Source organism: Mangifera indica, chromosome 2 (genome assembly GCF_011075055.1).
Source record: "Mangifera indica cultivar Alphonso chromosome 2, CATAS_Mindica_2.1, whole genome shotgun sequence".
NCBI classification, from domain to species: Eukaryota; Viridiplantae; Streptophyta; class Magnoliopsida; order Sapindales; family Anacardiaceae; genus Mangifera; species Mangifera indica.
Genome location: NC_058138.1, coordinates 16,189,298 through 16,203,990, shown reverse-complemented (window position 1 = coordinate 16,203,990; position 14,693 = coordinate 16,189,298). Strand labels below are relative to the sequence as shown.

The window sequence follows — 14,693 nt, the reverse complement described above, 5'->3', positions numbered from 1 at the left end:
AGTGTTAATGATGGTATTAAGGTATGAATAGTTTCAAGCATGCAAATCTGTTAATGTTAATGTACCACTCAAAGTTGTGATTGCTCTTGGTGGTGCATTTTATTGACTATTTTCTTTCCCTGACCATTCGTTGATGTCTAACACCCAAGGAACAGAGAGTGACATAATCTTTCAAAGCGGATTATATTCGTCGATGTCTAACTCTGACATATGAATACTTATCACACATGTTCAAAAGATCAAATAAAATCACATCATAGATAAACAAGAGTTTAGACATTACGAAAAATATTGATGATAATGTTTGTTATGGTCGATTATATATAAAGATTAAAGGAAATCATTCTCAATATGGCTAACATGTATAAAATTGATATATTATATATGCATGTATGACAAGCAAAAAATAAAACAGGACAAACATTAAGAGATACACTAGATGAGTCATTTATGTCGTTATCTAAGTACTATTATACTCTAATACCATATAATTCTTAAACTATCACACATAATGAAATACATGATAAACAATGATTAAAGTATTTTTTTCATGATAATGAAGTGTTCTGTTTGGACATTCAAAAGTAATATTCGTCCAATGATCTAAATAGACATTGCGTTTTTATACGATCGATATCTTGGAATTTATATATTGGTGTAGTCAAAATGATAATAACCAAATTTTCTTATTAACTTACTTATGGAGTCAGATTTATATTAAAAGCAAACAAAATCAACTAAGAAAAGTGAATAATAAGTAGGTAATTAGATTTTCCAAAGTGAATGGTGGGGGCTTTTCATTACACCAAACCTGTGGGAAAATAGTTATATGCCCTATGTAGCTTCATGCATCATCAAAATAACACATGCCTCTTTTAGATCCATTACTATGCTCATTTAATATGAGTAAGTTGAAATGATTTTCATAAATATTCCAAGTATTCCACCGGCGTATATCATAAAGTACTTGAATAAAATGATTCAAAATTGTAGAGTTGTAATCATTACATTTTGAAAGCGCAAACATAGAGTCCTTAAAAGATGAATGAAGACTGGGGGGGAATATATTGACAAAACTCTCCAACCCCATCTTTGGTCCGAAAAAAGAAAAATGTCAGAGAGCTGTAACTCACGCCACTTCTCATGGCTTATGAAATCTTGCTTCCCCAATCCAAACGATAACAAATCCATTACTCCCCTTCACAAATCGAACCATTTCATTCATCCCACTGCCGCTACAACTATCTCTTCCCTCCCCAACGATCTTCTTTTGGAATGTCTCTCAAGAGTTCCCTCTTCTTCTTTGCCTTTAATTTCCCTCGTTTGCCGCCGCTGGTATCTCCTTCTCCTCTCCCCTTCTTTCTTCAACCTCCGTCGCAACCTCCACCGCCTCCACTCCACTCTTTTCGCCATTTTTCTCTCCGCTTCGACTCCCACTTCCACCCTCTCCGCTGCCACCCTGTCTTTACCCTACCAGCAACACTTGGGTGCTTTTTGGCAACGCGATTCTGATCTTGATACTGATTCCATTTTCTTGGGAAACTCGAGTTTGCTTCATGGGTTCTTCTCCCAAGCGCGACTTGCCGCCATTGGACCCAAGATTTATATCATTGGCAAGAACGTTACGCTTCTTTACGATTCTTGGACTAAAACTATAACTCCAAGATCGCCCATGTTGTTTCCGAGGAAAAAATTCGGTTGTGCGGTTGTTTTTGGGAAAATCTATGTCGCCGGCGGCTCTTCACGAGCTGATCCCACCGTCGAAGAGTACGATCCTAGCACTGATACTTGGCGCGTGGCGGCTCACGCGCCCAGGCGGAGATACGGGTGCTTGGGGGCTTCTGTGGACGGAGTTTTCTATATCATTGGTGGGTTGAAGATCGGTTGTAACGCTACGGCTGGAACGGAGGCGCACGTGTATGCCAGCTCGATGGATTTGTATGACGTGAAGTCATGTGCGTGGTTGAGAAGCCGTACGGTGCCAGGCGGTGGTTGTGTGGTGGCGGCTTGTGCGGCCATGGGCCACGTTTATGTTCTCACCAGTCATGCAGTGGAGCTCTCTTTGTGGAGATTCGACGCCCGTAGGAACACCGCCGGGTTTGGCGAGTGGGTTAGGATAAAGAGACCGCCGTTTCCCCCGCAAGTAAGGCTTGACAACACAGTGAAGTTCAGCTGCGTCGGCGCCGGAGACAAAGTGGTTTTGGTTCAAGTGATTGGTTGCATCGATGACTTATTACACGGAAGTGCGAGGAACACGAGGGGATTGAGAGAAGGGCTTGTTTTGATATACGACACCGTCGGCGAATGTTGGAATAGGGGACCGGATCTGCCGGACGTGATACGACGCGCCGCTGTGGTGAATGTGGAATGGTGAAGGAGGGGAATTTGCAAGGGACCTAGAGAAGGAGTTTATGTTGACATGCGATAAGGCGGGAAAGGTTGGGGGGTGGCCAGATTAGGGGATGTAAAGGACGCGCCGCCGTGGCGAGTGTGGTATGGTGAGGAAGGGAAAGTTGTGGGGGTGGTGTAGTCTGGATAGGAGACAAAAATGATTGTAGTAACATGTTTGTACTGTTGGTGCAAGGATAAAAAGTGGGTTTTTTAGGCGTTGGGTTTGTATTGAAATTATTGACTGTCTCGGCGTGGTGACATTTTATTCGAGTTTTGTCAAAACGATGCCTCCCGCATATCAATTTTTCTGTATAATTTTTTTAGATAAATTTATAGAGCTTTATTTATTTTTTTTTAAGTTTGTTTAATTGTGTTTTTAATAATATTCTTCACGCCTAATGAGATCAAATATGATATAGGTATTTTTTGATAACTTTTAAATATATTATATTTGATAAATTATGATTTTAAGATTCAAAAATTTATTTAAAAATTAATTAATTTTTGTTTTAATATAGATCAAAATAAAAAATAAACATAATTTTGAATAATGGTGTGAATGCAAGTGGATGCGTGTGGGTGTATATGGGTGTATGAGAGTGTGCACGGTTGCATACGGGTGCGTGAGTGTGTAAGAGGTTAAAAACATGCACACACTTATGTGCACCTACGTGCACCCACACGCACACACCCATAACACACCCTCTTGCCCTCATGTACCTTTACACACGCACTCACACTTGCAATTTTTTTCCACTTATGTTCATATTTTCGTTTTGATCTATATTAGAATAAAAATAAATCAATTTTCAAATTAATTTTTGAATTTTCAAATCATAACTTATTAAATATAATATGTTCAGAAGTTGTCAAAAACAATTATGTTGAATTTGATGTAATTATCCAATAGGGTGACGTAATTAGTTTAAAGGAGTATTATTAAAAATAAAATAAAATTTGTTTAAAAAAATAAACTTATTATAAGTTAATTGGTACCTATTTTAATTAATATAGAGTTTTGTCAAACTTTTACACATATTAAATTATTTAAAACTTGTGCTTTTTATGGGGGGTTAAGAGAAATTAATTAAATTAATCATTAGTTTTAGAATTTAATGAAATATAACCCGCAATACTAATTTTATAACCATGTAATCAATTAATTTAATTGAATATAATTGTATCATCGCCTCCAACCTTTTCTTTTAATAACTCTAGGCAGGTAATTTTATTAAATTTTTATCTCTATCTTATAGAATATCACAAAAAAATATATAATCAAGAGGAAAAAAAACACCTCTATTCAAATACACACGATGATGGACTGGGTTAGATTGGTTCAGTTTTAGTGTAACCCATAAGCTTGTAGGCTATTCTAGATCTAAGGCCTGCATAGTTGTCACCAATCTATTAAAAGTTAAACCACCACCAATGTTAACACTAAAATATTTATGGTCAAATCACCGCATCTCTCTCCCATGTAAACCATCACCGTTAACCTCCTCATCGTCAAACCACCATTATCCTTTCTCGCGAAAACCATCACTACCCCCTCTCGTGTAAATCACCATTATTAACTTTCTCACCATCTCTCCTTGCATAAACCATCACCACTAACCTCTTCACACAGTCAAGCCACCACCACCATTTACCTACTCATACTATTAAATTATCGTACAAAATTTTCTAATATTCAATAACTCCAAGAGTTTCCAATCTTTTATTCTTAAACACGTAACGAGGACAAATATCGTTCTTATTTAGATTTTTTGTCATATTGTCATTTTTATTCCTTCGCAATCTTCAACAACATAAAAATGACTTATATGAATTTAAATTAAAGCATAGTTCTCAACAACATGAGCCTCACTCTATTGCTTTTTAGATATCTCTGCAATTTGTCAATCCATATGTCAGCTCTTCCCTTAGGGTGTTTTCTTTTTAAGTGTATTAGGTTTGAGTTTACGGAAAAAAAAACTAATTTGATATGTGGGGATATTGACCGAAAAAATAATAAGCAATGATAGAGATTTTGAAAAAATAAAAAAGAATATAATAATGGTGGCAACATATCAATAAAACCATTGATTTATTTTTTGACAATTAAGAAATGAAAAATAAAAAAAAAGGAAAAGGTAAAAAAATTAAACAATAATGTGAAAATATGATTTATTTATATTATATGAGGTGTAAATAATAATAATTTTATTATAAATATTATACAAATATTAAAATTAACATTTGGTTTTGCCGGATGGGTGTGAAAATAATTTTTCAAACTTAAAGTTGTAACATTTTCATTACATTAAAGTTCAAGAGGAAAATTATTTGGCCTAATTTATTATTGTTTAATTATAAGCCAATTTATTATTTCAAAAAAATCGATACGATACTTCTAAGATGTCTCATGTGGCAGATAAAATTAGTCAAAAAATGGGAATTTGTTAGGGTAAAACGGGCTTCTGTGTCTTTGTACTTTAATTTCGTAAAACCTTCGGGGAGAAAACAATATTCAGATTTTAACTGGATTCAAACTTTTTATCTTACCATACAAAAAAACAGACGACCTAAAACCTAGAAAACGGGTAATTAATTAATCCCCTGTGTTTCAGGGATTTTAGAACTCTTTTCATTTACATGAAATTCTTTGCCACCGCTTAAGCTTGCAGTATTGAACAAACAATTTCAGCTGGTTTTGTTTTGAAATGGATTTTCAAGTGGTGGTGCTTGCCGGTGGAACTTCAAAGAAACTCGTCCCTCTCGTCTCAAAGGTCCCCACTCTCTCTGTTTAGTCTAATTTGTTTTCGATTGCGATCTCAATATGTTTGTTTCATTGCAGGAGGTTCCGAAGGCGCTACTTCCTGTGGCTAACCGACCTGTTCTGTCTTACGTTTTGGAACTATTGGAACTCAGTAATCTTAAGGATCTCATTGTTGTACGTTTCTTTTTGTTCATTTGAGAAATTTCTCAATCTGTTTTTTTTTTTTTAAATTTCATTCTGAGCTGATGCATGTGTGCTTTAGGTTGTTGAAGGTCAGGATGCTGCTCTTTGTGTCGGTGCTTGGATTTCAGGGGCTTATATTGATCGTCTACATGTTGAGGTATTAAAATTTTTTTTTTGCTTGGATGTTTTGTTTTTGGTTTATTAAGTTTTCATCTTTGTTGGAAGATTTAATCATGCTTTTACAAAAGGATTTCTTAGGTGTTTGAAATGATTATTATATATGTGTCTTGATCTTTTGTGGAAACAATTAGCGTTATGTTTTGGTTAGTTTTGAGTGAGGAGTGATGATACTTTGGTAGTGTCTTGAAAGATTTGTTTCTGTGACATGACTTGTGGCGTCTCATGGCTGAGAGTAAGAAAGCCTTGAAGATTTAATAATTACAGCCTAGAGTCTAAAGAACTAGCTGCTTGCCTTTTACGCTGTATGTTTGTTTTTACAGAATAAGGAGAGGAATAGTAGCAAATCTGACTAAATCATTTTTCTTGAAAGAGGTTCCGTGTGAGAAATGAAAAAGGAATAAAATGTTCTTATTCTGATTAGGTACAAGCTGCTATTGTAGGACCAGAATTTTAATGTAGTGATTTCTGGTATAATCAGAAACTTACTTTAAAGCTTTTAAAGATGAGCGTTGAGAGGACTGATGAAGATGATTCAAAACCACAGATATTTAAGGATAACAGTTCTTGGGGGATTGGGAAATAAAGTTTGTTTCAAGATTAGGATTTTGGAGACTGAAGCTCTTTATAATTTTCAACTAGTTTCAAGGACATTCATCTGAAGAAGAGTGAACATCTTCCTCAATTTTAATCTGTTGGAGGTTGCTGTGGAATAAATTTGAAACTTCATTCTTAGTGATGCCGAAACTTACAAATTCCAAGCATTTGTATAAGTTATTTGTGTTAGGGTTGCTGTAATTGGCCTGTAGATGTTTTGACAGTCTACTTTCAATTTTGGAAAAGGGTTTCAACTCAACGGAATCAGGTTTTTTAGTAGGAGCAGAGTCTAGGGGGCATTATTGTACTTTATTAGGTGAACCATATTTTAAGGAGAAAGAATTTAATAACAACCTTATGATTTAGATTTGACTTTAAACAAATTTATCTATTGTGCAGAAATAATGAATTTACGTCTACCAATTTAGAAAATGGGTTGAAGGGTTCATTGTGACTGTTAAATGAGTACATGGGTCCTTTTTTTGTGATGGAGGATCTGGGATCTAATTTCTTTAGTAAATAGTTTATTTAAATTTCCTATGATAATTAGATTAAAATAGTTTCTTTCCCTAATTCTTCTTAATTTCTTTGCTTTCTTTTCTGGTTTATCTTCCATTTCTTTCACTCTCTTAATTTCTGTACTGTTTGTCCTACAGCCCATTGAATCTGTCTTATCCTAGAGATATTATTAGCTTATTTTGTGTGTATATGGTTGATAGATCATTTGTTTTTGAGAAAAAAATGGATTTGTATGTATTTAAAATCTCGATTACTAATAGAGTTATTAAAAGCAGTTAAAAGTCAATACAGGTTAAACTAAATAATAAAATTATGTGCACTTATAATGAATACTAATTTGGGTACCAATGATGATGTGTTATCATGTGATTGACTGATTTTGAATTAAAGGTATTGTAACACCCATCACATGGTAACATGTCATCATTGATATCCAAATCAGTACTCATTATAAGTACACATAGTCTTATTCTAAACCAAAAACTAGTGTGAAGGACACTGTAGCAAGTTTCAAATGAATTCGTCTCATGGAAAAAACAAAGTTGAATAACTATCATCTTTTACCTGCTTATACATATGGGTGGGAAATATGTGTGCTTTGAATTATTGCAAAGTATTTTTGCCTTGAATAAATATCAAGGGTAAACTGTTGTTACTTGTGAATTTCTTTGTCAAAGAGGTACTCATATTTCTTATCATTTTCTTGGCCTTTTGTTGCTCTCCCTATTTTTTCATGGAAGGGCAGGTTATAACTACAGTTTTAAGGAAATTTTATTGCAAAAACTACAGATAAACAATTTCAAAGAAAAGTGGGCCATGGTGAGCGTTGGTCCACATTGTAGCTTATTTTTAGTATATAAAAAATTTGGTAAGCATTGAAGTTTTTTTGAGGTATGGTTGCATCCTTTCCTAGTTAGTTATCATTTCATGGGAACTTAAGCTGTAATCACTTAGATTCTATATCTTGGTTATTTATTAATATGTTTCCTTCAAAACCTATTTCTTAATTTACAGAAGCAAAACAAACTCAGAACCAATGATTTGGGCTTAAACCCAGTTCAAAGTCAACTTTAACCTTTTAAAAATGATCTATTTCTGTAAAATCGTAAGTGTAATTGTTTGTAGATCCAGCACCTACAGATTTTTGTTCAGATCAGCTTTATATCTACTGTCAGTTTCATTTTCTTTATTAATCACAGTTTTAGTTATGAGCTCAGTTTCATGCTCCACTTAAACAAGCTTAACATACTTTATCAATGATGTTTTTATTTAGGAACATAGCTAATGAGTCAAAGGTGACTGATTTATATTTCCATTGTTGTGGAAGCTATGGGTCCTCCGTGTTAGCTTATGTTGCTACATGCTAATTGTGTAAGAAAGATCATAAGTGGATGTGGTGGTGCTCAGTTAATTCTATGCTATGACAGCTATTAGTCTCTGATTTCTGATTTAGTCAAGTTACGACCTAGGTTTATGCTGAGAGGTGCCTGACTCTGGTCAGGTTACAATCATATTCAGACTTGAAAAGATTTGCTGCTCTGCAAAACAATTTTTGGAATTAGCCATTACTTTATAAGGGATTTGAGCATGACTCATAGTCGATTACAATACAAAAGTTGGCTTCAAGATGCTCTTTTCTAAGCATACAGTTTTTGAACCTCTATTATGATTTGTGGATAATCCTTTCACATATCTTGGTAGCCAATTATTGATGCTGTGTACCAAGTTAATAAGTAAAGTATAACAAGTGTGGTTTCAATATGTTTTTTGCATTATTTATGTATATAAAACATATATGTTATGATTTGTGGATAGAACTTTTGTGTATCATGGTAGTCAATTGTTGATGTTGCGTAGCAATATGTTGAAATTAATGTAACAAAGTAACTGTTGATTTGTGTAGCAATATGTTGATGCTTGTTAGTCAATTTTTACTTAGGAACATAGCTAATGAGTCAAAGGTGACCAATTTATATTTCCAGTGTTGTGGGAGCTATGGGTCCTCCCTTTTAGCTTATCTTGCTCCATGCTAATTGTGTAAGAAGGATAAAAAATAGATGTGGTCGTGCTCAGTCAATTCTATGCTATGACAGTTATTAGTGTCTGATTTCTGATTTCTGGTTTAGTCAAGTTATGACCTCAGTTTGTACTGAGAGATGCCTGACTCTGGTCAGGTTACAATCATATTCAGACTTGAAAGATTTGCTACTCTGCAAAACAATTTTTGGAATCAGCCATAACTTTACAAGGGATTTAGGCATGACTCAAAGTTGACTACAATACAAAATTTGGCTTCGAGGTGCTCTTTTCTGAGCATATAGTTTTTGAACCTCTATTATGATTTGTGGATAATACTTTCGCATATCTTGTTAGTCAATTGCTGATGCTGTGTACCAAGGTAATAAGTAAAGTATAATAAGTGTGTTTCAATATGGTTTTTGCGTGACTTTATGTATATAAAACCAATATGTTGTGATTTGTGGATAGAATTTTTGTGTATCTTGTTAGTCAGTTGTTGATGCTGTGTAACAATATGCTAAAATCAATGTAATATAAGTGTGGTTGAATATGGCTTTAACATGCTTTTATCTGTATGAAACAAAACTTTTTTTCATTTCCTTTTTTTCTCAAAATTAAGTGACTTAATGCTTGTGAAAATCAGTTTATTGAAGCTGATATATATGCCTTATTTATTTAATTTACTGCCATTTTTTGGGTTTTATGAAAGAAAGCTGTTACTGGTGCAGTTAGAAGTCAAATTGTAAATTGAATATTAATTTCCTCCAGTTTTGAGTATCCATTTAAATACAATATAGAACAATTGGCTTCTATAACCTTGCAGGTTGCTGCAGTACCTGAGGATGTTGGCACTGCTGGTGCACTTCGGGCCATTGCACGCCACTTGACTGCAAAAGATATTTTGGTTAGCATTGAGGTCCTTAGTGGTTTTTTAGTTACAGAAAGTTGTGGTTTCACCCCATTACCACTACATGTTCCTGCAGGTTGTGAGTGGTGATCTTGTTTCTGATGTTCCTCCTGGTGCAGTTGCGGCTGCTCATAGACGACATGATGCAGTGGTTACTGCAATGCTTTGCTCTGCTCCTGTCAGTGGCCCATCAGAGTCCGGATCCACTGGTGGAAAAGATAAAAGCAAGAACCCCAGGTGCTACAACATTATAGGGTTGGATCCCACAAAGCAGTTTTTGTTATATATAGCAACAGGTTGGATTTATTTATTTATTTTTAATTCGAGGAAATCACCTAGCCTGGTTCTTATATCGCATCTTCTAACTTTTGTCAGGAGCTGAGATTGAAAAAGGTACTCGAATTCAAAAGAGCATTCTCCGTGCAAGTGGTCAGGTACTGGGTTGCAATTTGTCCTCTTGTCATAGTTACTTCTGTTAAACCTCTCTGAAGCTGTAAGAAGTATCTAGCAAACTTGAGTAGTAATATGTTCACTATATAGTACTTCAAAAGCTTTTCACTTTATTAGCTTTGAAAGCTATTCCTAGTGCTTTTTCCAGAATATCACTTTTTCCCATTTTTTAAAATATTTCTGTCATTCATATGGTTTCAACCTTTCTCTGCACTACTAGATCAAAATTGATGTTGCTATTCAACTTAGATGCTTCTCCAAGAAGTATCCTAGTCCCCACTACTGCATCACTGTTAATCTATAATGTTGTTTATCTGTCCTGTAATATTTCCATTGAATGAAAGTGAAGTATCTATGAGACAAAGATGTTTTGAAGTTGAGAATGCTTGTCAAGATATGGTTAGGTTAACAAGATCTACTTGTTTTTAGTCTAATGTTGTATATTTCATATCTATTATTTTAGATGGAAGTTCGAGCTGATCTTATGGATGCTCATGTTTATGCATTCAAGAGGTTTGCCTATTTTGCTCTCTGCTTTTAATTTATCTGTCAAGTATATTGTTATCTATATTTACGAAAATTCTTCTTTGTGTTTATATCCCACAGGTCTGTTCTGCAAGAGGTTCTGGATCAGAAGGATACATTTCAAAGCTTAAAACAGGATGTACTGCCTTATCTTGTTCGGAGCCAGCTGGTTAGTTTAAAAGGTCCCTGCAAACATGGTTGTTGTGGGAGACATCTTTTATTTTCCCTCTCTCATATCTGTGATCTGGCTCATAATTTTTTGTGTGCATTAGAAATCGGAGGTACTCTTAAATGGTGTACAACAAGCAGAAGAAACTGGGAATGAGAAAGGTAGTTCTCAGAACAGTCACATGATTCTGTCTCGAATTCTTTCTAATGCATCTGCACCAAGCTTTCACAAACTGTATGCATTAGGTCATGATGGATCTGCTCCTGTTCGAAGAACTCATAAGTGCTGTGCTTATATTGCCAGCAACAGCAAGTACTGTGTACGCTTAAATTCCATTCAAGCATTTATGGACATTAATCGGGATGTGAGTTCATACTGCTGAATCTCTCAGTGCTTATTTTACAGTATCTTACTGTTATGCAGTTTTTGCATGATCCAGTTGGCTCACTTTCAATTTTGAATGTCAGGTTATAGGTGAGGCAAGTCATCTGTCGGGCTATTCCTTTTCTGCTCAGAAATACATTATGCATCCTTCAGCAGAGATTGGATCAAAAACTACTGTGAGTAAAAAACTATGAACACTACTTTTTCCTGGTTTAACAATAGTTTGCATGATTGCTACTGTAACCAATTAGCATTTAATTTTGTGTATCTTCCCCAGCCAAGGCTATTTCTCTTTGTACTTAATTAGTGGTTTCATGATTGTAGATTGGACCACAATGTATGGTGGGGGAAGGTTCACAAATGGGTGACAAGTGTAGTGTCAAACGATCTGTTGTTGGCCGTCATTGCCGGATAGGTTCCAATGTAAAGGTATGTTGATTTCTTGTTTATAGATGTCAGGATAAGTGCTACTTGTATCTGTATAATTGCTTGGTCCTATTACATCATTGCCTTTTGTCTCTGTGACGTCTTAAAGAAATTTGAATATTAAGCTGAAATAGTTGCCCTAGTTTGAACTGTTACTTCTCCTTTCATGTGTATGTAGGTTGTTAACTCGATTGTGATGAATCACGTCACGATTGGTGATGGTTGTTCAATCCAAGGTTCTGTGATTTGCAGCAATGCACAGCTCCAAGAGCGCGTCGTACTGAAAGATTGTCAAGTAATCTCTTTTTCTATCAATCTTTTCTGTAAATGTATATAGACTAGACTCATTGTTAAAGTTGTAATCTCTCTCTCGCTCTCTGCAAGCGTGGCTGAGAAGTGCCACACTGAACCAGACCGGCATGGGTTGGGCTTGACTTTTTTTGTAATTTTAAATATCAGAGATGTATATTCACGTAAAATAACTACTTGTAAAATTGAATGAATGAAAGAAAAACAACTTTGATTGTGCACACTTTTCAGCTCTAATAATTGTTATTTTACAATTTGCTGCAGGTTGGAGCAGGTTTTGTGGTTTCTGCAGGTTGTGAGCACAAGGGAGAGTCCCTGGCCAGAAAAGAGAAATAAGTAAAAAGGGGAAGCTCCAGGTTAGGAAGAAAAATGGCAATTAACAGTTTCAATCATCGAACTCATGCTGTCTGCCCATAATTATGTTGAAGTCAATTTTTGGTGAGTGCTGGTGAGTACAGGGTATATGTCTTGGCGAGGTAATAGGAATGTGTACCATGTTCTGTTGCATGTATCTGATTTTATTTGATTGATTCAATGTGTTGTTTCTTCCACCCAGAAACATGTGAACAGAGGAAGATTCTTTCAAACAGTTAGAGCAAACTTTGAATCCTCATTTTCTTCTTCATGGAAAATCCATTTTACAAAGTCTTGTACAAATTGATTCTTCATGGAAATTCTATTTTCAGATTCGGGTATTGTAGTGGTGATGGCTACTGCAGTGGAGAGAGGGTGGAAAGCTGTAGCTTTACTGGCTTCGGTTAGGGTTTTTCAAAGAGTTAGATGCAGTAACCTTAGAGGCCGGCCACTTTATGTAGCTGCTTGGTTAAGTGTATACTATCATAGCTATAAACTTAAGTTGAAAGTTAGAGGAATCCTTAATATCTCATACGTTCTTAGGATTAGTTAGGTGGTGCTTATGTGAGGGTAAATGTGGTTTTTATTTTTGCGTATTATCCACTTTCACCTTAGGCATGACTCAAACTTAGTGGTTTTGCATGAGATACTAACTATTAAAGCTAAAAATTTAAAGTTGATAGTTGAAGGAATCCCTTATTGTGGACCATTTCAACTGGATAGAAATAAGTATTGATGATTTTGAAAACAATCGATGCAATTGTTTTAGAGCATGATACATTAAAATCAAAATGGAATATTGAAATATAATTGAAAACAATTAAACACTCATGAAGATCTTCCAAGGGATTAGAGGTGAGTTAAGTTTTTGGAGATTTTTTTTGAGTAAAAACGTGGCATACAATCATTACTTGTTGAAATCAATCGTAGAATTACAACTTTTTCAAATTTTACAAGCTGTCTGTTTCGAAGAATTTTCGGCTGTCTTTGCAGAGAATCTTTCTATTCACCTACCATTTCGAAAAATATTTTTGAGAAAATCAGCAAAATCTTCTACGGATTGTTTTTCTTGCTTTCCTTTTATTTCACGACTCTTGTTTGTAGGGGAGCCAAATTTTGCAAGCTTCCTTGATTAGTTTTGGAATGATTTTTGACCTAATGGATAACATTAGTATGAGCTCACATGGAGAGGAGTGGAGTCTTTGCACAATTCTTTCGGTGCCATATATTCTTTAAATTACATAACTATCAAAAGTTTGATTTAAATATTTTATTTGAGGAGATATTTGGACACTTTTCTTGAGTTATGGCCCTTTTGAATTATTTGTCTGGACTTGATATTTTTGAGGAAATTAGAGGATTTCAAAACAGTAAATTTCGTTATTTTGGGTATAATTAACTGATGAGTTTGAATATTGATTGTTTGAACTTCGGTTGCCTCCTTTTGAGACAATAAAATTTTTAGTTGGAATATCAATTTCTCTTTGGATTTTGCTCTACCAAACGATGGTGAAGTCATTTGCTTGCTTAGGAGGAATTTGACAATTTTACGAGTAACTGCATGTGTGAGTTGTGCGGTATTGTATAAACATGTTTGGACTTTTTCTTTCTAACATGGGTGTTGTCATATTTGTCTCGCCATTTGACTTTTATTGTTATTATTATTCTTTTATACCTAAACAATGAATTTGGGTGTTTGATTTGGTGATTTTATATTTCCATGCAGAAATCTATGATAAAAAGAAGTTGAATGAGAAATGAAGAATTGGAAAAAAATGGGATTCTCTTGATAAAATACTTGAAATTTGATTTAAAATAACTGAATGACTCTTGGATTTTTTCTAAAAATATTTCTACCATGAGACCAAATAGTCTCTAACATCGAATAAACTAGTATGAGAATTTGAACAATTGTTTTTTTTTAAGTAGATCATTTGAAAGTGTATGAATTCATAATTTTAAAAAAGCAAAGAATGAAACTAAACATTTTTATAATCTCAATCAACCATTTGAAAGAATCGTTTAGATTTTGATATATCATTGCCTCAATGAGAAGGATTTAGGACCTTCACGATGTGTAAACAAGAATGGGTAATGAGTCTTTGTTTGGATAATGGTTGAACTCATAAGAATCTAAATCATCCTAGATAAATTCGTAAAACTTTTGGGTTTTTTTTTAGGTTGTTTAAGTAAAACAAATTCTTTAAAAAAACCTACGAGTGAAAACTAGTTTTACTAAAACATTGAGATTTTCTTTTTGAAATTCATCTTCTAGGACTAACCCATTGAGTAATGCTTCTTCAATTTCTTTATTTTTAGAAAGAACAATTTCTGTTTCCTTTTTCAAATCTTTAAACTAGATTTTCAAGTTTCGAAATATAATATATTTTTTGGTATTTTTTCTTCTTTTTTGGTTCCAACAATAGTTAAGATCACTTTTCGAGTTTATTAAAAGGATCATATCCAAAATATAATTTTTTGTTTGTTTGAGCTTGAATAGAGCTTATCGAGGGTTTGCCCTT

General features: G+C 34.4%; 2 protein-coding genes across 3 annotated transcripts; both read left to right on the top strand.

Moving 5' to 3' along the window:
• Positions 1-1,003: 1,003 nt before the first annotated feature.
• Positions 1,004-2,749, top strand: LOC123209245 (F-box/kelch-repeat protein At5g26960). The gene has a single exon (XM_044627130.1). It carries the CDS (start codon positions 1,046-1,048, stop codon positions 2,372-2,374), a length of 1,329 nt encoding a protein of 442 aa, XP_044483065.1. The 5' UTR covers positions 1,004-1,045; the 3' UTR covers positions 2,375-2,749.
• A 2,159-nt stretch (positions 2,750-4,908) lies between these two features.
• On the top strand, positions 4,909-12,462 carry LOC123209397 (translation initiation factor eIF-2B subunit gamma). 2 transcript variants are annotated; one of them, XM_044627439.1, is made up of 14 exons: positions 4,910-5,162; positions 5,231-5,326; positions 5,415-5,492; positions 9,471-9,551; positions 9,631-9,850; positions 9,930-9,988; positions 10,468-10,517; positions 10,611-10,698; positions 10,802-10,859; positions 10,944-11,062; positions 11,166-11,258; positions 11,407-11,511; positions 11,687-11,803; positions 12,082-12,462. In XM_044627439.1, the coding sequence occupies exons 1-14, from the start codon at positions 5,097-5,099 to the stop codon at positions 12,151-12,153; spliced, it is 1,302 nt and encodes a 433-aa protein (XP_044483374.1). In that variant the 5' UTR covers positions 4,910-5,096; the 3' UTR covers positions 12,154-12,462. The 2 variants fall into 2 exon arrangements, with proteins under 2 accessions (XP_044483373.1, XP_044483374.1); XM_044627438.1 differs by having other exon boundaries at positions 4,909-5,162; positions 10,802-11,062.
• The last annotated feature ends 2,231 nt before the right edge of the window (positions 12,463-14,693 follow it).

Coding starts and splice junctions, on each gene's coding strand:
- LOC123209245 (XM_044627130.1), top strand. CDS start 1,046: ATGAAGACTGGGGGGGAATATATTGACAAAACTCTCCAACCCCATCTT.
- LOC123209397 (XM_044627438.1), top strand. CDS start 5,097: ATGGATTTTCAAGTGGTGGTGCTTGCCGGTGGAACTTCAAAGAAACTC. Junction 5,327..5,414: donor ATCTTAAGGATCTCATTGTT/GTACGTTTCTTT, acceptor TGTGTGCTTTAG/GTTGTTGAAGGTCAGGATGC. Junction 9,851..9,929: donor TTTGTTATATATAGCAACAG/GTTGGATTTATT, acceptor AACTTTTGTCAG/GAGCTGAGATTGAAAAAGGT.